Source organism: Saccopteryx leptura, chromosome 3 (assembly GCF_036850995.1).
Source record: "Saccopteryx leptura isolate mSacLep1 chromosome 3, mSacLep1_pri_phased_curated, whole genome shotgun sequence".
In the NCBI taxonomy this organism is placed as follows: domain Eukaryota; kingdom Metazoa; phylum Chordata; class Mammalia; order Chiroptera; family Emballonuridae; genus Saccopteryx; species Saccopteryx leptura.
Genome location: NC_089505.1, coordinates 21,060,220 through 21,087,893, shown reverse-complemented (window position 1 = coordinate 21,087,893; position 27,674 = coordinate 21,060,220). Strand labels below are relative to the sequence as shown.

General features: G+C 36.8%; 1 protein-coding gene across 5 annotated transcripts in view; it reads left to right on the top strand.

Annotated features, from left to right (window-relative positions):
• UTRN (utrophin) overlaps window positions 1–27,674 on the top strand; it is a 515,659-nt gene that overhangs the window by 261,919 nt on the left and 226,066 nt on the right. For 4 of the 5 annotated variants that reach the window (XM_066373070.1, XM_066373071.1, XM_066373068.1 and 1 more), the window contains one exon: window positions 4,316–4,505. In XM_066373070.1, the coding sequence (XP_066229167.1) occupies window positions 4,316–4,505 (190 nt within the window). Of the gene's footprint in view, window positions 1–4,315; window positions 4,506–7,666; window positions 8,085–27,674 lie in introns of those variants that run through there. The other variant, XM_066373072.1, reaches the window with a different exon arrangement.

Below are 27,674 nucleotides of genomic sequence, written 5' to 3'. Positions count from 1 at the left end.
TTATTTATTAATTATTGTATTATTTTCCATACAAACCACTGAAAAGCTACTTTTGCCCCAGCCCCTAACTAGGATAGAGCTTTCTAATGCCACCATTCTTTTTTCTTCCTTTCCTCATCATTAACATTTTCTAATGCTTTTTTTTTAATGGTGGTAAAATACACATTGCATAAAGTTTACCATGTTAACTATTTTTGACCATACAGTTCAGTGGTGTTAATTGTATTCACATTGTTGCTCCACTATCACCACCATCATCCCCATAACTCTTTTCATCTTATAGACTGGAACATTACATTCATTTAATAAACTCCCAATTTTCCCCTTGCCCAAGCCCCTGGCAACCACAATTCCACTTTCTGTCTCTATGCATTTGACTATGCTGAATACCTCAGCTAAGGGGAATCATACATTATTTGTCCTTTTGTGATTGGCTTATAGCACTTAGTGTAGTATCCTTTAGGTTCATCCACGTCGTAGCATCTGTCAGAATTTTCTTTCTTTCGAAGGCTGAATAATAGCCTATTGCATGTATATACAACATTTTGCTTTCCATCCATTCATTGATGGACACTTGAGTTGCTTCCATGTTTTAGCCTTTGTGAATAATGTTGCTGTGAACATAGGTGTACAGCTATCTCTTTGAGACCCTGCTTTTGATTCTTTTGGGGATACATCCAGAAGTAGAATTGCTGGATGATATATTAACTTTATTTTTAGTTTCAGTATTTTGAAGAACTGCTATATTATTTTCCGATATTTAGATAAGCAGATATTCAGCGTTGACATCATTCTGCCCATCTAAATATCATTAACAGCTGAGCCCTGAAGTTTACTATAATTCTGCTACCCTTGTTTTACTGAAATTAATAATTACTTTGCTTTTATATGCTTAGTTTTCTTTGCACCTATTGGTAATTCTTCCCCCACTTTCCAAAGGCCTGACAGTATGATTTCCCACAAAGTCAATCACATTAAGCAGCCTGTCCCTTCTAATGTTTTTGCTTGGAAACATGCTGTCTAGGACCGCTGCCCAGCGTCTTCCTGGGGATTTGCGGTGCTTTCCTCCCAGTCTGGAATCCCTATTTCCTGGATCTCATGGGGTTTTGCTTTGTTAGGGGTTTGTTTTTTGGATCCTATTTTAGGTTATTTTTTTTTTTCGCTTTGTCAGGGTGTATTCTTTGTTCATTTTGTCAAGTCAAAACAAGACACATGGCGGTTGGAATGTGATGACAGCCCTCATCTGGTCCCCTTTGGACTCATCACCCTCTTTTTTTTTTATTTACTGTTTTAGATTTTATTTATTCATTCTTATTAGAGAGAGAGGGGAGAGAGAGAGGGGGAGAGATAGAGAGAGAACAGGGGGAGGAGCAGGAAGCATCAACTCCCATATGTGCCTTGACCAGGCAAGCCCAGGGTTTTGAACCAGTGACCTCAGCATTCCAGGTCGACGCTTTATCCACTGTGCCACCACAAGTCAGGCATCACCCTCTTTTTTGAGCTCCCCTCTCACCATCCATGGGTGAGCCGCTCCCTGTGCTGGGGCTCCTGTTTTCCTGCTTCTCGGGTCCTCTGTCTGGATTTACAAACTGAGTTTTGTGGAAGACATCTCTTAGTAGCTTTTTGAAGAATAATGTTATGGAGGTCATTTTAAAGACATAAATAGATTTTCATTATTCTATAAATGCTTATTATTATACTGTAATGAGGACTGAAAAATATGGAGATATAAAAGACTGCTCCCACCCACAGTGAATTTACAGAATAGGTGGACAGACAAGAAATCTCTGTAATGTAGTTAAAGTTAAATGCAAGAGTGAAGGGTCACAATCCAAGGGCCTCCTAGGATGTACATGTGATTAATTTCTGTATGAAGAAGAAGCGTATTGACCTTTTATGAACTCAGCACAAGGGAGACTAATTGGCCTGGGATGTTTTGAGGGAGATAGTCATTGACCTTTCAAGGTTTGGTAGGATTTTGATAAGTGGAGATGGTCAGAATGACATTTATATGTAGACATAAAATTTTTATGCGGGCATAATACTGAGAATATTCTAGAGAAAAAGAAGCATACTACCGTGAACCTGAACAGGGTATTGGAGAGAACTTGTGGATAAAGCTGGAAAAGTAAGTTAGTGAAGGACACGGAGGGCACTGGGTCTCAGGAAGAACAGTGTGATTTTAGCTAGACACCACTGGCGGTTTATAGTATGTACATGCGAGGAGAGGTTGCTGACATTCCAGAGTGTCACATAAATGACATCATGGCTATGCAGCTTTTGTGCCTGGCTTTTTTCTTTTAGCACAGTGCGCCTGGGATTCTGTCCACATTGTTTAATCTATCGGTAGTTTATTTCCATTGCTCAGTAGTATTCCATTATGCGCATGTACCACAGTTTGACCAGTTACCAGTGGATGACTTTTGGGTTATTATCAGTTTTTGGCCATTAAGAGTAAAGCTGCCATAAACATTTGCATATGGATCTGGTGTGGATGTGTTTTCATTTCTCTTGGGTAAGTATTTAGGATTGCTAGGTTGTATCTTAAGTACATGGTTAACTTTATTTTTAAAATGCCAAACTGTTTTTCAAAATGGCCGTGCAGTTTTCCACTGCTGCTTGCAATGTGTGAGAGTTGCAATTACTCTTTCCCACCAACACTTGATATAGTGACTTTTTAAAGTCATTCTAATATGTAGTGATACCTCAGTGTGGCTGGAATTTACGTTTCTCTGATATTAATGGTGCTGAGCATCATTTTATGTACTTGTTTGCCATCCATATATCTTCAGTGATGATGTGTCTGATTAAATCTTAGACCCATTATTTTAAAGAGTGTGTTTATTGATGTATAAAAAGGAAAACTTCATCATAAATTCAAAGCATGCAGAAAAGTACAAATAGAAAAGTAAACCACTTGAAATCGAACCACCTGGAAATGACTGTTTTAATATTGTTAACCTGCAAGCAAAAGAACAGATGGACGGATGGTGAGGAATGGCTGGCTGAGCGCATGGACAACTAAAAATTTATATAAGTGAGATATTACATGTGCTGGTTCTTAGAAATTGGGATATAGTTTATATACCATGAAATACACCATTTAAATTGTACAAATAAGTGGTTTGTAGTATATTTACTATGTTGTAAAAACATCACCACGCCCTTAATTTCTGTACATTTTATCACCCTAAAAGAAACTCATCACTCATTAGCAGTCAGTCTCCTTTGCTTCTCCCCCCCCACCCCCCAATTCCTAGTCAACAGCTAATGAGTATTCTTGCTCCGTGGATTTACCTCTTTAGGTAATATCTCATAAATGAAATTGCACATAATGTGGACTTTTGTATCCGTCCTCTCATTTGGCTTAATATCAGGGTTCATTCGTGTTGTAGCATATATCAGCACTTCATTCCTCTTTATGGCTGAATACTGTTTCCTGAATGAGTATATTAAATTTTGTTTATCAATTCCCCTCTCAATTGATGGGACTTAGGTTGATTCTACCATTTTGCTATTATAAATAATGCTGCAATAAACATTTGTGTACAAGTTTTTTAATGGACATATGTTTTCAATTCTCTTGGGATTCAAGATGTAGAAGTAAAATTGTTTGTACCCATTTTGAAAATTAAGTTGCTTGTTTTCTTATTATAATGCTTTAGGGTATATAAAGTTTTAAAAGTTGACATTTCAGGTGTGTATATCTCTTAAATCATGCAACTATGCAACTCCAGGATACTTCTATATTTTAATTTATAATTAATGAATGGCTTATGAAAGGTTGATTATCCACTGTCTTCCAAAAATAATATTAAGTCAACTTAAAGAACCAATTTGTATTGATTTGAATTATTTTAAATATACAAAGCAAGCCCTTTGAATTCTTTTACCTTAAATGTTTCTTTGAATATCACTTCTTTTAGAATTCACTAAGTCACTTATTGTGTGCATATTTATTGGTGTTGCCTTTTGAATGTCAGGCATTATAAGAAGGTATTGAAATAAAACAGATGCAGAATAACTTAAAACAATTGTGAGTTATAAAATGTAGTCATAATTATATTATGATATAGATGTGATTTTTGTTAATAGGTACATCTCTCTCGCCCTCTCCCTCTTCTCACAATGCATATCACCCCTCCATTAAGGACTATTCAAACACACACATAAATAAATCTCCCAGTTACATTGGGTACTTAAGTAAATACGGGTTCCTTTGAGGCTGTCCGTTAATGTTTTCTTCAGGGTGTGCCTGATGTGGACTGCCACACTGTAAGTAATGGAGACGTGCCTGTCGTGTTGTTTCTTGCAGCATTGCTGACAGACAGAGTGCCTTGGAGGCTGAGCTGAAGACAGTGCAGGCCTCTCGCAGGGACCTGGAGAACTTCCTAAAGTGGTTGCAAGAAGCAGAAACCACGGTTAATGTGCTTGCAGATGCCTCTCAGCGGGAGGATGCTCTTCAGGACACTGTCTTGGCCAAGGAGCTCACACAGCAGATGCAGGCAAGTGCGCGGAAAAAGGCGACCAGTACTTATTTACCATTAACGCTTTACTACCATGAACCTTCTCTCCTCATACGACCCCTAACCAGTGCCACCCCAGTAAGTGGCATAAAAAAAATCATTGCCATTAAAAGGTGAGTTCATCACCTTATATTCTGTTATGAAATCCATGCTCTCTTGTGAATAATTGGTTTCTGGACATAAGATCTAGAAAACACATTTACTTAATAGTTGAGGAGAAAATACTTTGTTTTATAGAAGTAATAATTGTTTATTTAGACTTCTAAGCTCATAGCTGTTCTGTTTTCTGTCATTTTAAGCCCTATTACAGTTAGCCTTATTGAATCTTACATTATAAGAGCATTTCCTCTTAAAATGAAGTTGTTTCTTTCTCCATTTATTGTAAATACTTAATATAAAAGCTGTAAAGGCTCAGTGGCTTAGTTTACAACCAAGAACATTGGGCTTGAAGGTATTACTTTTATGTCTTTAGCTTGATAAATATGATATATTCTGCCTGAGTTTCAAGCTTTCCGTCTACACAGAATGCGGTAATACAAAATCTTTTCTTTAAAAGAATTGTGAGGAATCTTATGAAGCATATCTGTATCCTTTTCCTGTCCCCAAGTTGGGTCAGTGTCCTTGAACTCCCATTTCTTTGTATAGAATGACCTACTCTTGCTAATCCCTTGGTTTAAGATCTGTTTGATGGAGCAGTTTCCTTGCTAACTATCTTATACTTTAACCCGGTGACAATGGGGAGAAGTCACTAAAGGATGTTAAGCAATAGAGTGATGCAGTGGGATTTGTATTTCATAGGACTCCAGCTGATGGTATTATGAGGGGTGCGTTAGAACCCAGCAAGACTGAGCAGAGCTGTACCTTAGGAGTCTGAAGCCAACTGGTCAGAGGTGGTAATGACCAGGAATGAGTCAATAGGACGGGGCATAGACCTAAGGACTTGATGGTAAGGGGAGGAGAAGAGGTAGAGACAAAGATGATTGCCAGGTATTAGAGCCTGAGATTGGAATACAGATATAGAAAATGTCAAGGCAGGGGGTGGCGTAGGTTAGTGGGATGTGTGATGGGATGGTACATGTCATTTTGACTATGTTGAGCATTTGAGTGACACCCAGGAGGAGATGCCTGCTATGCATTAGTCACTATGGGTCTGTATTCAGATGAGACACTTTGGACAAAGATGAAGAAACTTTTTGTTGCTGTTTTTGAATGAAAGTCTGTTATTGACTTCTCTGTTTATCTATTAATTCAAATGCATTTATTCATAATTTCCACACCCACATTGTAACATATTATCATTTTAAGCATTATATTTTTAACATGTAAGCTTTCCATTTTTGTAGTCCCAATGAGATGAGATGCTGCAGTTGTCCCCTGGGCGAAATCCTGCCACCCTGCTGCTTTCCTGGGTAGTGTTATAACAGACGGCTGTTTTGCTTTCAAACAGTATGTGCTTTGGGCTTATTGTGTTTTCATCGCCTGTATTCTCTTCCAGCCTAATTTTCATCCTCTGGTTCTATAGGTTCAGACTTGGATTGTTTAGATTGTTTCCAGTCTTCCCCCTGTACCCAGCTCCATAACTAGTGTAATGTTTGGGGGCACATACCTGTATCATTGAGACTTTCCCTGCTGGTTTAGGGACAGAAATTAAAACTTCATATTTTTTTATAACAGCTTTATTGACATATAACTTATATGAAATACAGTTCATCCATTGAAAAAGTACAGCCGAGTTGTGTGTGTATATGTGTGTGTGTGTGTGTGTATCTCTCTCTCTCTCTTAACAGTTGTGCAACCATCATCACAATTAGAATATTTTCAGCACCTCTGAAAGAAACCCTGCACCTGGGTGCTTGCAACTCCCAAATCCCCTACCCCTAAACAATTACTAATCTACTTTTTGTTTCTATCTACTTGCTTAATAAGTTAATACTTTAAACTGTATCCTCAATTGACTACCTCTTCTGATTTTGCCTTTGTGTAGCTAGTTTAACAGTGTTAGCCTATCCAGAAGGAGGCAGTATAGGTTCTCAGTATAGGCTCCAGGGGGAAAAGAATTAACACAGCAGAAGCCCAGAAAAACACTGTTTGATAAACACAACTCTATGAGACCCAGGAGAGGACTTTAAATCATGCTAAAATCAAGCACTAGGAAGGCAGAAGAAGTAAAACCAGAGAAACACATACTTTAAAATACTGTGTTTCTTTTAAAGAATCATAACAGCAATAGAGAAAGGTGAAAATGCACCATTCCCTGGGTTATTAGTTTGAGCAGGACACTGATAATGAGAACTGTCTGGGTGCTATTTTTGGCTTTGCTCTTTGACTCAGTCATTTAATCATTCTGGGTTACTTTGCTGATTTCTTAGTAGTACTTTACCCCACTGAATATTTCTGGTCCTTCAAGCTGCAGCAGAAAATGCATCTCAAATTGTACACATGCCTATAAAACTAAAAAATGCTGTACTTGGTTTTTATACCATATAATCATGTCTTATATTTCTTACTCATTAAATTAAAACAGCTTTATGACAGCTAAAGTGAGATCATGAAGATGCTGTCTAAGGGGAAATGGGGTAATTCGGGATGTTCAGTAGTCATTTACAGACGTTTTGGTTTTATTAACTTTGCTGTTTAATTGGAGGAGTCCTAACCTAACATTGGAATTTGGTTTTGAAGGGCTTTCGTCCTAGGCAACATCTCTGAGTGACTCTGCTTTTAGGGTGTCCTTAGCTGAAGCCACATACCCCCTGCAGGTATTTTTGTTTTGTTTCAGATGATCTGGTTCTGAGACCTGCCTGGAGGTGATTTATTAGCACTTAACGGGTGGGCTGATATCATTAGAGTCAGGTACCCTCATACGCTCCTCAAGATTTATAACGGGGTCTATTCACTCAGGGGTCTGTTCACTCACCGCACAGAGCACGGCCAGAGCTGCGTGCAGTCAGGGAGTGAGCGCATCCCTCTTTACAGTGAGCGAGTGAATGCTACTTGATCTCTTAATAGAAACCTGCTAGGAGGCATGCACCGTGGTGGCGATGTGTTGAATCTCTGTTCCCAGGGGATGTCTGCTCTGGATCTGCAGCTTTAATGTTTCACTTAATATCCTTTTTTTGACTACTGAATGCACTCCTCTCCAGCAGCAGGCAGCGTTTGACTGCTCAACTTGCTTCGTTTCCTGGCCATGCCGGGCTGAGCAAGTGCTGGCCGGGAGCCTCTGCTGGGGGGCTCTCTGGGTGGCGTTTGCATACGGTTTTTAAATTGAGAAGAAGTTGAAGGAATACCAGCCCCCTTTTGCCAGGAACCTGAGCCCCCTGTATCTTTCAAATGCATTCCTGGAACCGAGCATGCTCAGAGAACTGGCAAATCATTGTCCAGTGACCAGGAGGAAATGATCATTGCTCTTCATTTATAATGCAAATTCTGAGGTGTCTCCAGAAGTGTGGTAAACTTAAAATGATGGCTGTGGTGAGAACGTCTCTGCAGAAAGTTGTGGTTTTGTTACATCGTTTACAAAGGATGGCAGTTTCTTCTCCTCGGTATCAGAAGCTCTGTAAGGTAACTAACTAGTGATTGAAAATAAGCGTCTCTGGGTGTCTGACAATTCTACTGTTTCTCGGGTTTTGAAAACTGATCTTCAGGGCTCTTATCAAGGACGGAGTCCTTTTATAGTGACTGATTGTGAGAGCTGTTAAAGTGAATTGCTATTTAAATTTTGTTTAAGAATCAGAAACAAGTACTTTTTTGTGCTTATTTTATTTTGCTGCTGACAAAATCTTGTCTTCTGCAAAGGCTGGTGTACTGTTGGAAGAAAATAGAGCAAAACTACATTCATTAAGACCTGTTACCTCTGTGATTCTTTGTGATGTCTTCGTATTGAATGGCACATTAGCTTAATGAGGATTTCAGTAAATTTAAAAGAAGAGTTTAATCTTTCACTGAATTACTTTAAAACTGCCCATCTCTTTTTAGCTAATTGTTTTTTTTTAATTTAAAAAATTAAAACACATCCTGAAAACTATTAGACTTCCTTTCATCATGCAATAACCTTTATAATCGTGAATCTTCATATATTACAATTTACCTTAAAGAACTTAATTTTATTTGGACAGGTGGATCGAGTACACTTTCAGGAGGCAACTTGCTTGACAGTTACAAATTCCAAATACCACGTCATCCTAAACATAAACCACTGAGTGTCAAGCTCCTGTATTTTTTAAAGTTAGCTGTTAGATTTTTGATTGTAGTTTTGTTTATTTAAACTATGCTTGCACTATCTCTTTACTTTTGTTAAAAATTGAAGCAATTTGATATAAAGGTAAGGAATTATAACAGGAATGGTAAAGCAATGTATCATATATAGTACCTCAGTACAGCATTCTTCCTTCATATCATATCCTTAGTACCATTTCCAAGAATGTAGCTTATTGTCGTCTTAGCTGCCCAAACTCATTTGTTATTGGAACAACTGTCTCTAGGACATTATTATGTTTATGATGATATGAAATATGATTATGTCCAAGAACCTAAACTGTGTATATTATATGGCAGCAGACTGGGGTGGGGGAAGGAGTCAGTATTCTATTAACTTGGTTACATCATATTTTTATTTCTTAACAGTTTGGTCAGTTGAATGTATTTCTATCTGGAAACTTATTTTTCTTTGAAAAGTTTTAGGAGACAGATGAAGGTAATGGAGTATTTGCAGAAATACATGGAAGTGTTTTATTGGCATAAGAAGCTAATTCAAACAATATGACAATAATTCAGTTTTACAAATTTGTAAATTAATTATTTTAATGTGTTTTGGTCCATTTCAGAGAATAAATTTATTCTGGTATTACGCAAACAGGTAGTTCTGACAATAGAGAGGAAAAGATCATTCACTAATGCATGTCATTTTATCTCTTTAACTACAAATACGACTATGTAAAGCATCTTTTTTTATTAGCTGGATCATTTTTTGATTCATTTGTATGCATACCTTCAGAAAATCAGGTATTGTTTTCTCAGGTCATGTGACCAAAGTATTAAGTTAGTCTGAAGTATAAAGCATAAAGTTCAAATACTGGACAAAGGTTGCTTAATTAGTTTCATAAATATACTCAAAATAAACAGAAGTTCAGTGACTAAAGTCATTGGGTAAATTAATTCCCACCTGAAATACTCTTTGGGCAGATTTCTTGAGATTTAAAATTTTCTTACAAAACCTTTAAAATTAAAAGGTTCAGAATAAATGGCACGTTGTTTTATTTTAAATCAAAATTTGCAGTTGAAATTCTATCTTCCACATTTCTTTTCACAGATGCAAAATAACAGCTGCCCACATAATGAAATCAGAAATATACAATTCCAGTACTTTCCAGCAGGTGTCAATATAAGGCAATGATATATGAGATTTTTGTCCAACGGCCTGGAATTCCAAAATAGGAAGTGATACAATCACATGAAATAAATCAGCTAGTAACAGATGTAATTTATCTGCTTGGTTATATTTTGAAAACTGATCTTAACTGTTGTCTGTGTTAACTCATATGATATAAATAAAAATTTAGTTGCAGAATTAAATATTAACAGTTACAGTCTCAAATACTGACACAGATATCTATACCAACTAAGAATAGTTCATTGTAGTTTTTAAAGGTTTAAATGTTTGGTGTTTATTTGCTTTAAGACACTATACACTGTCTCGTTAAACTGCAAATGCAATAATGACTTTTATCTCTGCCTTTATACCTCCTAAATTACCTAAAGTTCCTTTCTTAGAAAGGCAATGCTGCTTCAGAGTTTCTTCATGAAAATGGAGAGGCAGTCTGTTATAAATACAGCACAGACTGACATAAATAAGAAAAAATCTGGCATAATCTAAGGAGACAGGACTATTGTAAATTTACATTGGCATTATAATCTCTCCTTTTTCTCTTTATCAGATCTCTCTTTTTACATAGTATATGTAAATTTAAAAATTAAGTGTGTTAAATTCTTTCTTTGATCAGACTTTTTATTCCACAGTACTTTGCCTTTCTTTGCTCATGTTCATTCTCCTCGTATCAGAAAAGAGTTTGTGTTACACAATTGAAAATTTGTGTTGAGTGTCCTCATTTTGTGTTTTTTTCCTTTTGTATGTCTTGAAAAGAGGGGAGAAATGAAAAGAGGCAGTTGGAATTCACAGCTCTCAGCATTAAAATATGCTTTCCCCCCTCTCACCCTATTTGCACATTCACTTGTATTTTTTTTGCTTTTAAAAGTATTTCTTCCCAGTTATGCATCCCATAAAATTTGGTTGGGAAACAGAAGCATGCACTCTGCTTTTTTGGAGATATAATTAGCAGCGTTGAAATTGCCCTGATGACCTAAAATCACCTTCTACTGGCTGTTAATTCTTTCAGATTTGGTTTTCATTGCTTAGCTCCTTTAAAATATTAATGACTGTAAAAATAATTTTTCTTCTAACACAGCACAGTGTCATCTGAATACTTTGGGACATTTTATCATTAAATCTTTGGGTTAAAAGCTGATTGAATTTCGTTGAATCAGAAAGGAATTTTGTTAAGTCCTGATCTCTTTCTTAGTGTCAGTTTTCATAAAATATTTATTGAGAGCATGGTAAAAGTATCTTTTTATACAGTGGATTGAAGTGTCTGAACCATTATAGAAAAGTGGGGAAAATATAAAATTTGTGTTATAAATCGAATCTCTCATGATTTAAGCATTTAAAGCATTTTAATTTAAGTAATATCACTTTAATTTGCCTTCATATATATTGAAACAACTTCAATTTACATGATTTTAATCATCTCTAAAGGTTTTTGGTCACGTAGTCCTATCAGTAAAAATATTTTTAACATCTATCCATTCATCTCTTTAGAAATTATTCACATGAGCCATGGTAAAATTGCATATCAAATATTAGTAGAGCTTAATTCTGTACTTACTTTCTACTGGTCTCTTCTTGCTAACCCTAGTTGGTTGTCTTTTTCTCCGTGTGTGGTATATACGTTTCATTTTGGTGACTACAGTGAATTGTGTGCTCATCTCAAAGTCATGCTTGAAAAACCATGTCTTTTGTGGTATTAGAGTGGCTGCCTATGAAAACAGAAGTAGACCAGGGGATTCCACCCAGTGAGTCTGGGTTGATGGGCGATGTCTATGAAAGGTTTTCTGTGCGCGGGCATGGGCGTGTGCACACATGTGTATGGTGTGTTTGTGTATGTGTATTTTAACATATTGGTAATGCACAGCCATGTGGAGGCTTATAGTGCCAAAGGGCAGGGATGTGTGACCACAATGGTCTGAACTGACTTTCAGACTCACTGATGAAGTAAGTTCACACATCATTTTTCATCTACATATGTGGGTACTCTTTATTTAGAGGTAGTTACGGTTGAGTATATGTTTTTAAAGAAGACCCAGAATGAGACAGTGTATTTCAAATAATTTATACCCCGTATAGTTAAAATTTTTTTATTTCCCCAAGTTCCCTTACCTTTTTTTCAGATTGAAAACTATGCTATCCTTGAATAATTAAATTCTCAAGTTGTTAGGGTGATAGAACTTTTCTTCATCATGATCTAATATCAAGATCTATATATTTTAAAGTCACCTCTCAAATTCCCTCCATTTCTTTCCGTAATCAAATCACACACAGCGTTTGAACCACAGAAAAGGTCAGAATCACGGTCTCTAGCCTTGGAGGTAGAACCTTAGTTGATCATTGTCTTTTTTTATTTTTATTCATTTTTAGAGAGGAGAGGGAGAGACAGAGAGAGAGGAGAGACAGAGAGAGAGAGAGAGGAGAGACAGAGAGAGAGAAGGGGGGAAGAGCTGGAAGCATCAACTCCCATATGTGCCTTGACCAGGCAAGCCCAGGGTTTTGAACTGGCGACCTCAGCATTTCCAGTTCGACGCTTTATCCACTGTACCACCACAGGTCAGGCCGTTGTCTTTTGGTTTTATGAAAAATCCTTGTTTTGGTTAGTTCAGAAAAGCTGTGAAGGCTGAGGTATTTAATAGGAAAAAATCCTGGCCCTGGCCAGTTAGCTTAGTCGATTAGAGCATCATCCCAAAATTCCAATGGTCTGAACAGACTTTCAGACTCACTGATGAAGTAAACCCAGGCTGTGGGTTTGATTCCTGGTCAGGGCCTGTACAGAAAGCCACCAGTAAATGCACAACTAAGGAGAACAACAAATGAATGCTTCTCTCGCTCTAAAAATCTCTAAAATCAATCAATACATTAAAAACAAATGCCAAATGTGGGAGGATCTGCCTACATCTCTTCTATCTCCATCAATGTCTTAGATCTGCTGTGTCGGAACTGTGTGGGCACCTGGGTAGATTCCTCCCCTTGCTCTCCCTCTATTTCTACACTCCCTCGGTGGGTTGGTATCACAGGTCAAGGTGGGTGAGTCAGGAGAGACAACGCCTATATCCCTACTTGTTATCAGATACAGCAGGCCCGCTCATCTGTGATTTCCCTTTCTTCAGTTACCCACGGTCAACTGTGGTCTGAAAATATTACATGGAAAATTCCTGTTTTAAATTTTACTTGATTCGGGCCTGACCTGTGGTGGCGCAGTGGATAAAGCGTCTACCTGGAAATGCTGAGATCGCCAGTTCAAAACCCTGGGCTTGCCTGGTCAAGGCACATATGGGAGTTGATGCTTCCAGCTCCTCCCCCCTTCTCTCTCTCTGTCTCTCTCTCCTCTCTCTCCCTCTCTGTTTCTCCTCTCTAATAATGAATAAATAAATTAATTTAAAAAAAACCTTAAAAAAATTTTTTTACTTGATTCTCAGTAGCAAGACAAACTCTTATGCCATGCAGCTCTGTCCTGCTTGGGATTTGAACCTTTCCTTTGTCCAGCGTATCCATGCTGTACAGACAATATAATATTTTGAGAGAGAAACCACATTCACATCACTTTTATTACAATATGTTGTTATAATTTTTCTATTTTATTATTAGTTATTGTTGTTCATCTCTTATTGTGCCAGATTTACGAATTAAACTTTATCATAGATATGAATGTATAGGAAAAGACAGAATATATGAGTTCAGTACTACCATGGTTTCAGGAATCCACTGGGAGTCCTAGAATGTATCCTGTGCAGATAAGGGGAGACTACTATGTTTTCCAGTGGTTTCCATAAGTGGCAGTGCTATTTTAGATAACTCTCTGATCTCTGTTTTGCCATAGTTTTTTAAGGCAATGTATATTTAAAAATTATTGTTTTGTTGCCTGACCATGCAGTGGCTCGGTGGATAGTGCACTAGTCTAGGATGCTGAGAACCCAGTTTCAAATCCTTGAAGTCTTCAGCTTGAGTGCGGGGTTGTTGGCTTGAGTGCAGGGTTCCCGGCTTGAGTGCGCAATCATAAACATGACCCCATGGTTGCTGGCTTGATTGAGCCCAGAGGTCTCTGGCTTTATGTACAAGGTCACTGACTTGAGCAAAGTGTAAGTGGCTCAGCTGGGGCTCCCCCCCCTCAAGACACATATGAGAAAGCAATCAATGAACAACTACAGTGTCACAACGAAAAACTAATGATTGATGCTTCTCATCTCTCTCCCTTCTGGTCTGTCTCTCTCGTGCTTAAAAGAAAATTATTGTTTTGTTATTTTTCTATATTTCTTTAACAGTTAAAGAACTACCTAAAAATGCAATCTTGTAGAATGGTTTTATTTTTCTTTTTAGTTTAAGTGGCAAAGCATTATATCATATCTAATTATATGGCTTTTAGCTAAAGATCATAAGTAGTATGAGTTTTTATTAACAAAATGTTTTTAAATTAAGTAACTTTTTTTTTTTTGTACTTTTCTGAAGCTGGAAACGGGGAGAGACAGTCAGACAGACTAACGCATGCACCCGACCGGGATCCACCCGGCACGCCCACCAGGGGGCGACGCTCTGCCCACCAGGGGGCGATGTTCTGCCCCTCCGGGGCATCACTCTGTTGCGACCAGAGCCACTCTAGCACCTGGGGCAGAGGCCAAGGAGCCATCTCCAGCGCCCAGGCCATTTTTGCTCCAATGGAGCCTCGGCTGCGGGAGGGGAAGAGAGAGATAGAGAGGAAGGAGAGGGGGAGGGGTGGAGAAGCAGATGGGCACTTCTCCTATGTGCCCTGGCCGGGAATCAAATCCGGGACTTCTGCACACCAGGCCGATGCTCTACCACTGAGCCAACTAGCCAGGGCCTTAAATTAAGTAACTTTTTTAAAATAATTTTTCGATACAGATTGTCTTGGGAAGCTGTGGCAAAATAAAGATCAAATAAATAAATAAATAAATAAATAAATAAATAAATAAATATAATCTCAATATTTACAGAGCTGCATTCATTCTCTCTCTAACCCTACCTCTGTTTCACCTTCCTGGCTGTCTTCCTCAGTTTATGGCACCACTCAGAGTTTTTCAGTGAGAAACTCTTCCCATTCAATAAATGGGAAAGCATTTGGTTTTACCTCCTGTCTCCCTTCTGTCCTCACTGCTCTAGTTGAGCCACCACCTCTCCCCCAAACTCTTCCATCTTTTCTTGTGGATGTTCTTTTTTCCAGTCCCTTATTACTTCACCCTCTACACTGAAGCTAATGTGTTAAAATATATATATGTGCATATATATATTATACATGTATATATATCATTATTTGCATAGGTCTAGATCAGTGTTAAAATAGCTTTATGGGTGTGGATATAAAAAGTCTTACTTTTATCATTTGATAATTGTGACTGAGATGTTAATAATTTAAGTTTACTTAGGGGTAAAGCTTATTAAATTTCAAGGAGAAATTTCTAAGTTGAATGTTCTGCTAGATTTTAAATGTGCAGGCATTACCCACTTTCTCTTACCACTGACTGTGAACATTGCCAGCTTCTCTTAGAAGACTTGGTACTTTATTTTTATCTCTCTAAAATAAGCAATTAGTAAAACTCCTACCATAGAGATAGAAGAATATTGAAAATTTCATGCTAAGGTAGCTTTCTCAGTTTCACAAAGTTTATTCATCTCTGGGTGAGGTAAATGAGTCCAAATAACTGAAATTGGAAAGGATGTGAAATTCATCTGAGGGTTTCTTTTCTTTTTTCTTCTGCTGGTTTGTTCAAGTCTGTAGAATTCTAGAAGATTAATTTATAACAATGCTCATCTATAAAAGCAGACAGAACCTTTTTCTTCTTAATAAAGAGTTACAGGCTGAGATGAAAGTATAGCTTAATAAAGCTTAAACAAGAATTTTTTGGGAAAAAAACAAATGAAAGAAGACATTGAATTGTTTCACAATAATATTTTACTTTGCTTTAAGAAAATTGAGAGAAAAATGGCCAAATATTACCAATAAAATAACTATAAGTTTTCATGATTGAAAAAAGTCTTGTTACCACTTACACAGTTTCTTTTAATTTTTAATGTTTTCTCATATTGCATCATCAATACATAGAGTACTAATGAATTCCTATGTTATTATTTCTCTGCAAGAAATAGGTGGCAAAGAAATTGTCATTATTCCCATTGGACAAATAGTAAAACAGGGTTTGTAAATTTCCATGTTAAGGAGCATGCCATCAATTGCTCAGCTAGTCTGTGGCACAACCTGAACTTAGGTTTTTTGATGCCAGATCCAAAGCCTCTTTACACTTACTTTGAGATCGTTACAGGCATATTTTATTGCTATTAGTTTTGTGGGGTGGAGATGTACTTGTTTTCTCCTAGAAGTTTAAACATAATGAATATGTTCTTTTCAAAACTACTTTGATATTTGAGATCTGGTAACATAATTTGAAGAGAACAAAGATTTTGTTCTAGTTTAAGCTTGTATGTTGGAGCTCTTTTAGTGGGCTCATTTTAAAGTTTACTTTAAAGCAAATTAATATAGTTGATTCTGGTTGTTGAGTCATAATTTAGTTTGGTTTAAGTCTCTGTGCCACAAGTATTGTATTATGTATTCAATGAACCTAATTCTGTATACTCAAATGTAGTTTTTTGTCACTATATGAAAAAAGAGCATAACAGTGCCTTAAAAAAATAAGTTGAAAAGTCAGTCAACTAATTTGATAGAATGGTTCTTTTCTATTAAGAATTTTGTTTTTTAATAATTCAACTTTAATTAGGGTAGTAAACACAATAAACAAGTGATTTATTATAGAATCCTACACCTGATGCCTATATACTTTTACTAACCAATGTCACCCCAATAAATTCAATAAAAAACAAACAAAAAACCAGTTCAACTCTAAGGTCATATATTGAATGGCTTTCATATACCAGGGTACATGATAAGTGGCATAAACACAAAATACCACTTTGCATTTCCTATGTAAAACAAGCAAGTTCAAATAACTTGTTTGGAAAAAATTTAATGGTTAAGAGAGTTCATGCTACTCTGGAGGTTGGCTGTATAAATCCAAATAATCATGGTTTTGCCACTTACCAGTGTTGTGACCTTGGCCACATCATTTAAAATCTGTGTGTCAGCTTCCTTTTCAGAAAAATGAAGTTGAAATTAGTGTTTCTCTCTCTCTATCAGAGTTGTGAGAATTTAAAAAAATAAATATTTATGAAATGCTATAAAAGAGCCCAGCACATAAGAAGATGCCATGTGTGTTGGTTACTCTTGTAACAGAGTTGGTTGATATCACTATTATCATGATTATTCTTACAAATTGCTAGTGTAGGGGTCAAACAAGGTGATAATTGAATGTGCCCAGCTCAGTGCCTTGAACAGATAGAGATTCCTTAGTGTTTCTTGGGTGTTGGGATATTATTATCATTCTTATTATCTTTATTCCGAAAGGATCCCTTAGATCATCACGAGGGCATTCACAGTCCAGTTGCCCAGGGAACCTTTTCAAAAGATTCATGCCCCTCAGACTTTGACTTACTGGGTCTGACTTGCAACATGACTCACATGACTCATCTCTTCTTTTTTTTTTTTTTTTTTGTATTTTTCTGAAGCTGGAAACGGGGAGAGACAGTCAGACAGACTCCCGCATGCGCCCGACCAGGATCCACCCGGCACACCCACCAGGGGCGACGCTCTGCCCCTCCGGGGCGTCGCTCTGCCGCGACCAGAGCCACTCTAGTGCCTGGGGCAGAGGCCAAGGAGCCATCCCCAGCGCCCGGGCCATCTTTGCTCCAATGGAGCCTTGGCTGCGGGAGGGGAAGAGAGAGACAGAGAGGAAGGGGGGGTGGGGGGGGTGGAGAAGCAAATGGGCGCTTCTCCTATGTGCCCTGGCCGGGAATCGAACCCGGGTCCCCCGCACGCCAGGCCGACGCTCTACCGCTGAGCCAACCGGCCAGGTCTTCATCTCTTCTTTTAACAATGGAGTAGGGAAAGTAATTCTTTGAAGTTTTTCCAATTTATTTTCTGTATTTGAGAATCAGCTTGAAGAAGTTCAAGAAAAGGCTTCCCTTGACCAATGAGTTTATGACAAAACTCTTGTAGGCTGAGTATTCCCTAATTTATGAGGGCTCCTCTAATTTATTGATAAGGTTCCTAGATAGCACCCAAAATTCTAATTAACCCACAATGAAACTGATATAATCCTGTTTACTTAAAGCATCGTGTTAAGATTGCTGAGGCTACTCGTGGTCTTTTTTGGTTCCATATAAATTTTTGGAATATGTAGTCTATATCTTTGAAGTATGTCATTGGTATTTTAATTGGTATTGCATTGAATTTATAAACTGCTTTGGGTAATATAGACATTTTAATGATGTTTATTCTTCCTAACCATGAGCACAATATATGCTTCCACTTGTTTGTATCTTCCTTGATTTCTTTTATCAATGTTTTATAATTTTCTGAGTACAAGTCTTTAATCTCCTTGGTTTAATTTACTCCTAGGTACAATACTTTATTTTTTGGTTGCAATAGTGAAGGGGATTGTTTCCTTAATTTCTCTTTCTGACAGTTCATTGTTGGTATATAAATATGCCTCTGATTTCTGAGTATTAAATTTATATCCTGCCACCTTGCTGAATTCATTTATCAGGTCCAGTAGTTTTTTGACTGAGACTTTAGGGTTTTCTATATACAATATCATATCATCTGCAAATAATGATAGTTTTACTTCTTCTTTTCCAATTTGGATTCCTTTTATTTCTTCTTCTTGTCTGATTGCTGTAGCTAGGACTTCCAGAAATATATAGAATAAGAGTGGTGAAAGGGGGCACACCTGCCTTGTTCCTGATCTTGAGGGGATTGTGATGTTGATTGTGGGTTTGTCATAGATGACCTTTATCATGTTGAGGTATGTTCCCTGTATTCCCACTTTGCTGAGAGTTTTGATCATGAATGGGTGCTGGATTTTATGTGATGAATCACATTGATTGATTTGCAAATATTGTATCAGCCTTGCCTCCCCAGAATAAATCCCACTTGATCATGGTGTATGATTTTTTTCATATATTGCTGGATCCGGTTTGCTAATATTTTGTTGAAGATTTTAGCATCTAAATTCATCAGTGATATTGGCCTATAATTTTTTTTCTTTGTGTTGTCTTTGCCTGGTTTTGGAATCAGAATGATGCTCGCCTCATAAAAGGAGCTTGGAAGTCTTCGTTCATCTTGAATTTTTTGAAATAGCTTGAGGAGGATAGGAGTTAGTTCTTTGAGTATTTGTTAGAATTCACTTGTGAAACCATCCTGGGCTTTTGTTTGCTGGGAGTTTTTTGATAACTGTTTCTATCTCATTTGTTGCAATCGGTCTGTTTAGGTTTTCTAATTCTTCCAGATTAATTTTTAAAAGATTATATGTTTCCAGGAATTTGTCCATTTCATCTAGGTTGTCTAATTTTTTGGCATACAATTCTTTATAATATTTTCTTACTTTTGTAATTTCTGTTGTGTCAGTTGTTATTTCTCCACTCTCATTTCTAATTTTATTTATTTGAGTCCAAATCTTGAAAAGGGAGAATAAAGTGGGAGGTATCACACTTCCTGATATCAAGTTATACTATAAGGCCATTGTACTCAAAACAGCTTGGTACTGGCATAAGAACAGGCATAAGATCAATGGAACAGAATAGAAAACCCAGAAATAAACCCACACCTTTATGGACAACTGATATTTGACAAAAAGGTAAGAGCATATAATGGAGTAAAGACAGTCTCTTTAACAAATTGTGTTGGGAAAATTAGACAGCCACCTGCAAAAAAATGAAACTAGACCACCAACTTACACCAGTCACAAAAATAAACTCAAAATGGATAAAAGACTTAAATGTAAGTCGTGAAACCATAAGCATCTTAAAAGAAAACATAGGCAGTAAGGTCTCGACATCTCTTGCAGCAATATATTTGCTGATTTATCTCCACAGGCAAGTGAAATAAAAGACAGGGTAAACAAAAGGTACTATATCAAACTAAAAAACTTTTGCAAACCTAAAGACAATAAGAACAGAATAAAAAGACAAACTACACAATGGGAGAACATATTCGACAATATGTCTGATAAGGGGTTAATAACCAAAATTTATAAAGAACTTGTAAAACTCAACACCAGGAAGATAATCCAATCAAAAAATGGTCAAAAGAAATGAATAGAGACTTCTCCAAAGAGGACATACAGATGACCAATAGGCATATGAAAAAATGCTGAACATCAGTAATCATTAGAAAAATGCAAGTTAAAACCACAATGAGATATCACCTCATACCAGTCAGAATGGCACTCATTAACAAAACAACACATAATAAGTGCTGGCGAGGATGTGGAGAAAAGGGAACCCTCCTGCGCTGCTTGTGGGAATTCAGACTGGTGTAGCCACTGTGGGAAACAGTATGGAGATTCCTCAAAAAATTAGAAATCAAACTGCCTTTTGACCCAGCTATCCCACTGTTAGGAATATACCCCAAGAACACCATAGCACTGTTCAAAAAGGAGAAATGCACCCTCATGTTTATGGCAGCACTGTTCACATTAGCAAAGATCTGGAAACAGCCCAAGTGTCCGTCAGTGGACGAGTGGATTAAAAAGCAGTGGTACATATACACAATGGAATACTATGGGGCCATGAAAAAAAAGGAAATCTTACCTTTTGCGACAACATGGATGGACCTGGAAACTATTATGCTAAGTGAAATAAGGCAGGCAGAAAAAGAAAAATATCATATGACCTCACTCATTTGAGGAATCCAATGAACAATGTGAACTAGGAACGGAATAGAGACAGAGGAAAGATCAAAGGGACCAGAGGAAAAGAGGACAGAGGGAAAGGGGATGATAGGATGGGATAAACCTGAAGGGAAGGGGGAGGGCGCCGTTGGGAGGGGGCAAGATAGATGTTGAGGGGAATACGGGAAAGGGGGGATGCATTCAGGGTGGCACTAGAATCTATGTAAACACAATCAATTAAAATCAATTAAATAAAAAAGCATCATGTTAAGAAGTTCTATTCCATTGCCAGGAACTGAACAAAGCAAAGGAAAGAAGCTATCTTCACTGTGACTGATACAGTAGGAAAAGCAAACATGTTAGGTTAGAAGAAAATGGAAAGAAATACAGAATCTCTTAAATGTATCTCAACACTTTTAAGAATTGTGGTTTTTGATGCTGTTAGATTTTATTCTAAATTCACTCCCAGGATATCTAAATGTAGTGTTCTTGGTATAGTTATACTATTCATTATGTCCTTTTATGGAAATTTCTTGATATTTGGCTCAAAAACAACACTGAAATGAACTGTTTTACTTTTTGCAGCGCCCTCTTTGTGTTTAAAGAGATACAGGAAAAAGGGATTTTTGATTGATTTATTTATTTATTTTTGCTTAGAGCATTATCTGAGACCATACTGACTCTGGGGTTAGAAGAACACGCCCCTCCCCAGGGTGAGTTGGCCTGGGCATGGCGTCTCTCATGCCAGGACGCTTGTGATATGGAGCCAGGCAAGTATTGTTTGCAGCTAGGCTTCCTTTGGGATTTTATTTGGGATTTTATAAACTTCCTTTTAAACTTTATACATCGGGACTGTTTCCCCACGTTATTAAACATTTCTTATATGAGTTTTTTATTACTGTAAATAAAATTGTATTGAATGGCTGCAGGATAATTTATTTAAGCCACTCACCATGGTTAGATAGCTATATTATTATTACCAGTGTTCTCATAATAAATACTTCCTGATGAACACCTTCATAAATCATAGAATGCACCTGATTATTTCCAGGACCGGTTTTCAGAGTTGACTAACAGGACCAAATAAACATTTAATGACATTTACTATATATATATTGCCAAATTTCTCTCTTATAAGGCAGTATCTATTTGTATTCCTACTAGCAACTTGAATGCTTAGTTTTCTGTACCCGCCCAGAAAATATTTTAAGAATTCTTAGATGAAAAATGCAACTACGTTGGAGACTATAAGCTAAAACCTAGTGAGTTTAACTGATCTGCCCACGTATGGGACCGAACAGTCTTTTTCAAAACTGTCTGAATTTCAGATTCTGAGCTGGGAACCCAAATACTAATGTCTAAAATGAGATGTGACAAATACCATGTAATAGAACTTAAAGTTGTTTGAACACAGAAGAAAGAAAGTCAATTCTGACTTGAAAATGTCAGGGAAGTGTTTAGAAAAAAGATAGTTAAGGATCTTAAAGAGTAGGTAGAGTTTAATAGAGTGGATAATTCTGAGAATAGACAACTAAATAAGCAAAGACATAGGGCACAAAAGTGTGCTCATTGTATTCAGAGAACATCGGGTCCTTGTTTATGGCTATGAAATTCACTCATTAACATTTACATTTTTCATCTCAATAAAAAATACTTTTCTGAGTGCCAGCTTTGTTTGCCAAATCACCATTGTTTTTTTCCAAAATTTTGTTCAGTTTGAAAGAAAAATGTTTGTGAATATTGGAGATTTTCAAACATGGAGAGCATTTTCAAAAGGAAATTCTGAAATGAAAAATTGCATAATATTTACATCTTTCAAATTTGAACATATTTTTTCTGAATGTCTTCTTTAAACAGAATAACCTTCCTTTGTGTGTAAGTCATTTTGGTATAAGCATGACAAAAATCCTCTTAAAAATAATTATAATTGCCTGACCAGGCAGTGGCGCAGTGGATAGAGCGTCGGACTGGGATGCGAAAGGACCCAGGTTCGAGACCCCGAGGTTGCCAGCTTGAGTGTGGGCTCATCTGGTTTGAGCAAAAAGCTCACCAGTTTGGACCCAAGGTCACTGGCTCTAGCGGGGGGTTTACTCAGTCTGCTGAAGGCCCGCGGTCATGGCACATATGAGAAAGCAATGAACAACTATGGTGTCGCAACGAAAAACTGATGATTGATGCTTCTCATCTCTCTCCATTCCTGTCTGTCTGTCCCTTTCTATCCCTCTATCTGACTCTCTCTCTGTCCCTATAAAAAAATTAAAAAAATCTATTTTATTGTAATAAATTTACTGCTGTAAATATATATATATATAGGATTTGATAGTTTTTGAATTTTAATTGTTGATAATAATTAGAATAGCTTTTGTTAGGTGATTTGTAAACCTAATAGCATTATAAAATATGCAACTTACATTTCATATTCATTTTTTTAAGAGTACTGTAAATGTAAGTGTAAGGTGAAAAATTCTGAATTTGGATCAGAAGACCTAGCTTTGATTGTCTTACTTGCTGTTTGATATTTTGTAATGCTCAAGTGACATATCAATCCTTGATTTCTTCATCTAAACAGTGGAAATAATATACATTCTGTTATTTTTAGAAAGATGTTATAGGACCAATAAATTAATGTTTATGAATTCGCTTTATAGGACTCTAGAGTATTATTAAAGTTAAAATATTAGAATTTTTATAATTTCTTGTTCTATAAACCAACCAACAAACACAATAACTATATTTCTCCACATATACTGTTACCATGGTTCACTGCTACGGTAATTTTTGCAACAGTGAAAGAACATGGTAACTAAAAGCTTGTTTTTGTCTCAACTCAGGTGGCAGAATGTTGGATACCAACCATCTCATGTCTTCCTGCAATGCGGGGTCATTTCATTTTTCCTAAGGCACCACGCCAGTTTCCTATTAAGGTGCATTTTCTGCCCGTAAAATCATACAATTTCCAAGCAACTGAGATTCACATTGGGACTACATGAAAAGAACCATATCTTCAGAACGGGACTGATGGCACCTGAGGGGCAGTCTCTAGTCAAAAGAGAAAGTCTGAAATTTTTATTCAATCTAAAATTAGGGCAGACATAATTTTTATAATCTAGTCATTATTTATCTCAGATGCTGGTGGGAACTTGGGAACCAGTAAAGAAGAGCTTTCTTTTTTTATTTTTTAGAGATCTTTCTTGAATTTCAATAACAATGAAAGATTCCGGTAATTCTTAGATGATTTTTTAATCATCACTATTGGGAGAGGGAGGTTTTGATAGGAACTGAATAACCTGAATTAATGACCCTAATGACTGAGTACTGTTTTCCATTAATTCTTGAAGCAAATCCTAAATTGCTTCATTACATAGACTGTCATTGTGGAAGATGCTTACGTGGTATCTTGGTAAAGAAAGGGAAACATTTGCTTTTTTTTTGAAGTAATTGCTTCTAATGGAAGCCTAATGACCTATTATGCTTATTTCTAAAAGCTGAGCAGCAAAACTTGCTAGAAAGCTAGTGAAAGATATGAGAAATTATAATGTAAACCAAAAATTTCAGGAAGTCCCATGTGGTTGAGAATCAATACTTCAGGACAATTCAATAATTCAATAATTCACTTGTGCCAAATGTCATCATCCTTACTTTAAAAGCTAGAGTGATTTCTAGAAATGCATCTATAGCACTGAGAGTGGGGGTGGAGGGCTACGTCTAGCCAGGTGTCTTACGGTTTCTCTGAATTTCATATTGCAGATTGAACAGACAATGACAGTAGAGGTTTTCTGTGGGCATTGAAATCATCGAACTTAATAACCATGGTGACTGGATGTTTTCAAGTTTAGCTCCTTCATTTTTTAAAGATGAGAAGACAAGTTTAGAGAGGTTCAATGACCTATCCTGGGATATATTAATAGTAGCAATGGCTGAACTGCTTTGATAAGGATATATTGTACTTTTTGGAATTTATGGGACTATTATATAAAATTGCATTTTATAGGTTTCTGAGATAGACTGTTAACAGCAAATCGTGTTGTTGGTGTGAATGATTTACTTGCAGGTGGTTCTGGAAAATAAATAAATAAAATTTCTCTCTGTGATAAAACCCATATGGTAGCACATTAACAGTTGTTAAATCTGGTTATCAGTATATGGGTATTTTTACTATCTTTCAACTATTCTGTATGCTTGAGTATTTTCATGATAAAATGTTTCAAAAGTAGCAGCAACTCTACTATGATAAAAGTTGGAAAGATTACTTGAAACTCTGAAAGCTTAACTGTTGAGACTCATAAAAAATCTTCAATTGTCCTCTTTGTATGTTCTTCACAGTTTGTTAACTTAAGGCTGTGACTAATGCAAAAACAGTTCAGAAGCGTCTTGCCTTACCTGATGATAAATATTGACTGAGTCTGTAGCTTTTCTTTCTTTTAGCATTTAAATTGAACAAAAGTCATTTTAAAAACAACTCAAATTTCCTTTACAAAAACTGCACATGCCTATTACTGAAGTTGTGACTTCCCCAAGTATGAAAGATGTAGTGTTGATACCCTCATTTACTATCACTTAGTGATTCCTGCAGTGATTGGGAAGAAAATCGACCTTTATGAAAGCATTCATTATTTAAAATTCAATGTAGCAGGAACATTTGATTTGCACCCCTGTTTAACAAGATTTTCCAAATCCTGTTTGGAGCTGATTACTTTTGTCCGGCAGTCTAGGGGGCTCTTTCCTTTGGAGTGTTAATAAAATGTCTTTCACATTTGTCGAGGTTAGTAGAAGTTTATCAAGACACAAGTCTTAAACTCCAAGACTCCCCTCGTCTTTATTTAAGAATGACACATAAGTTTTGTTAAAGGAACAGTTACTCGTACTAGGTTACTGCAAAAGCCATTTATGTTTGCATCTTTTTGTTTTGTTTCTCCCATTTCTTCTTAGCTGCTACTTTAAAGCTGCTGCTCTATAATTTGACTTAATCCCTTAATCCAGTGATTCTCAAACTTTTTGAAGTCGGGGCACATTTAAAATCCTAAAAATAATTGTAGATGCACTATGTACAAATTTCTGAGAAATATGTTTAAGTAAGTCAAATATTAAAGAAGAAATATAAAGTCCAAGTGAGCTTTTATGATAATTAAACAAAATAAATATGACAAAATTAAATTTATTCTGACATTAAAAAACATTTTTATGTTACATTTTTTGAGTTATACTTTTTAGAGTACTTAAAAAAAAGGGGGTTAAAAAATAAAAAAACAAAAATGTTATCTTTTTATATATATAAATACATTCTTAGTAAGATTTAGTAAATTCGGCAGGTCCTGGCATGTTAAGTTTTTTTTATTCTTGTGTTTATGAGAAACACGAGCCTGATGTGTCCGAGCATTTTCTTCAGTGTTTGGGCATATATATTTGAAAGGCAAACTCTCATTTCCTCATCAATACATTGAAGAATTCCTCTCTTTTTACTCTTGTGTTGAGTGCAGAAAACCCCCACCATTACATATCATCTTAACTTGACACCAAACAAAGGATAGAAGAAACTTGTCTCCAGTCTTTCTGGGGAATGTGGCAGGTAGTGTAAACAATCCAGCACCACAGCTTAACAGCCTTTTGCAACTTAATCAGGCAAGTGAGGTGGGGGGTTGGGCAGACTGTCAGCTTACAGCCAATTTCCCACACCTCTGTCCCCCAAAAATCTAAACTCCAAAAACCCTGTTGGTTCTTTGGTCCCAAACAGGCATATAGTTCTCTGGAATACTATAGGGCACACCTGGAAATCTTCTAGGGCACACCAGTGCTCCCTGGCGCACACTTTGAGAACCACTGCCTTAATCCTATGTGGTGTGATTCTTTTAGGACACATCTTAGTATCTTTAAGCTTTTTGTTCTTTTATAATTCAATATATATAACACTTTTAACACTGCCAGATAAACTGAAATTTCTCATCTGGTAAAAGAATGATAGAAATTGCAGTGCATATTTGAAACCTAGAATTGTTCCTTATTTTATAAAAATTGTATGGAACACATTTTACACTGTTTTCCAAGAATAAATTGGAATGGCATATTCCTTAGACTATAAATAACTGAAATAGCTGTTGTAGATTTCAAAATGTATTTATTTATTTAAAAAATATATTTTATGCTCTGGATTAATTGTCCTTCATAAACCTCCCTGCTCTTTAAATTAAATCAAAATTAACAAATATTTATTGTACTTTGTGAGAAACCTCACTTAATGCTTATAAAACTGTGTAGAGCAGTAGAATGTTTTCTTTAAGGAAAGCCAGAAATTGAAGAGTAGAATTCACCTGACATGTGCCTGCTTAGGACAGTTGTGTATCAGGGAATGGGGTGGTTGATTGGGGTTAGAAGGAAGTGAGCAAGGTTACCCATTTAAATAATTTATTATAATGTTTGGAAAAATCTTTTGGGAGGTTAAATAAAGAATTAAGGTTACTTGTGAAGCATCCAGTGGCAGCGGAACCTTTGGAGTGGGAGTGAGGAGACTCTTTGGACATGCATTCAACTGAATTGAACGTGATGGTTATGTCAGCATTGCTGAGCCTTGGATTTTCTTCTTGACATTGATATAAATAATTGTTTTTTAGAAAAATTTATTAATTACACTGTCAAAGGAGTTTAATACTAGTCAGCTCTTGAATATACATACATACATAGCAAATCATCTTTAATTTTGCCTGGCAAATTTAATCAGACTTTATTAGTTTTAAAAATAGCATTTATGGCCCTGGCCAGTTGGCTCAGTGGTAGAGTGTCAGCCTGGCGTGCAGAAGTCCCGGGTTCGATTCCCCGCCAGGGCACACAGGAGAAGCGCCCATCTGCTTCTCCACCCCTCCCCCTCTCCTTCCTCTCTGTTTCTCTCTTCCCCTCCCGCAGCCGAGGCTCCACTGGAGCAAAGATGGCCCGGGCGCTGGGGTTGGCTCCTCAGCCTCTGCCCCAGGTGCTAGAGTGGCTCTGGTCGCAACAGAGCGACCCCCCCCCCCCGCCGAGGGGCAGAGCATCGCCCCCTGGTGGGCAGAG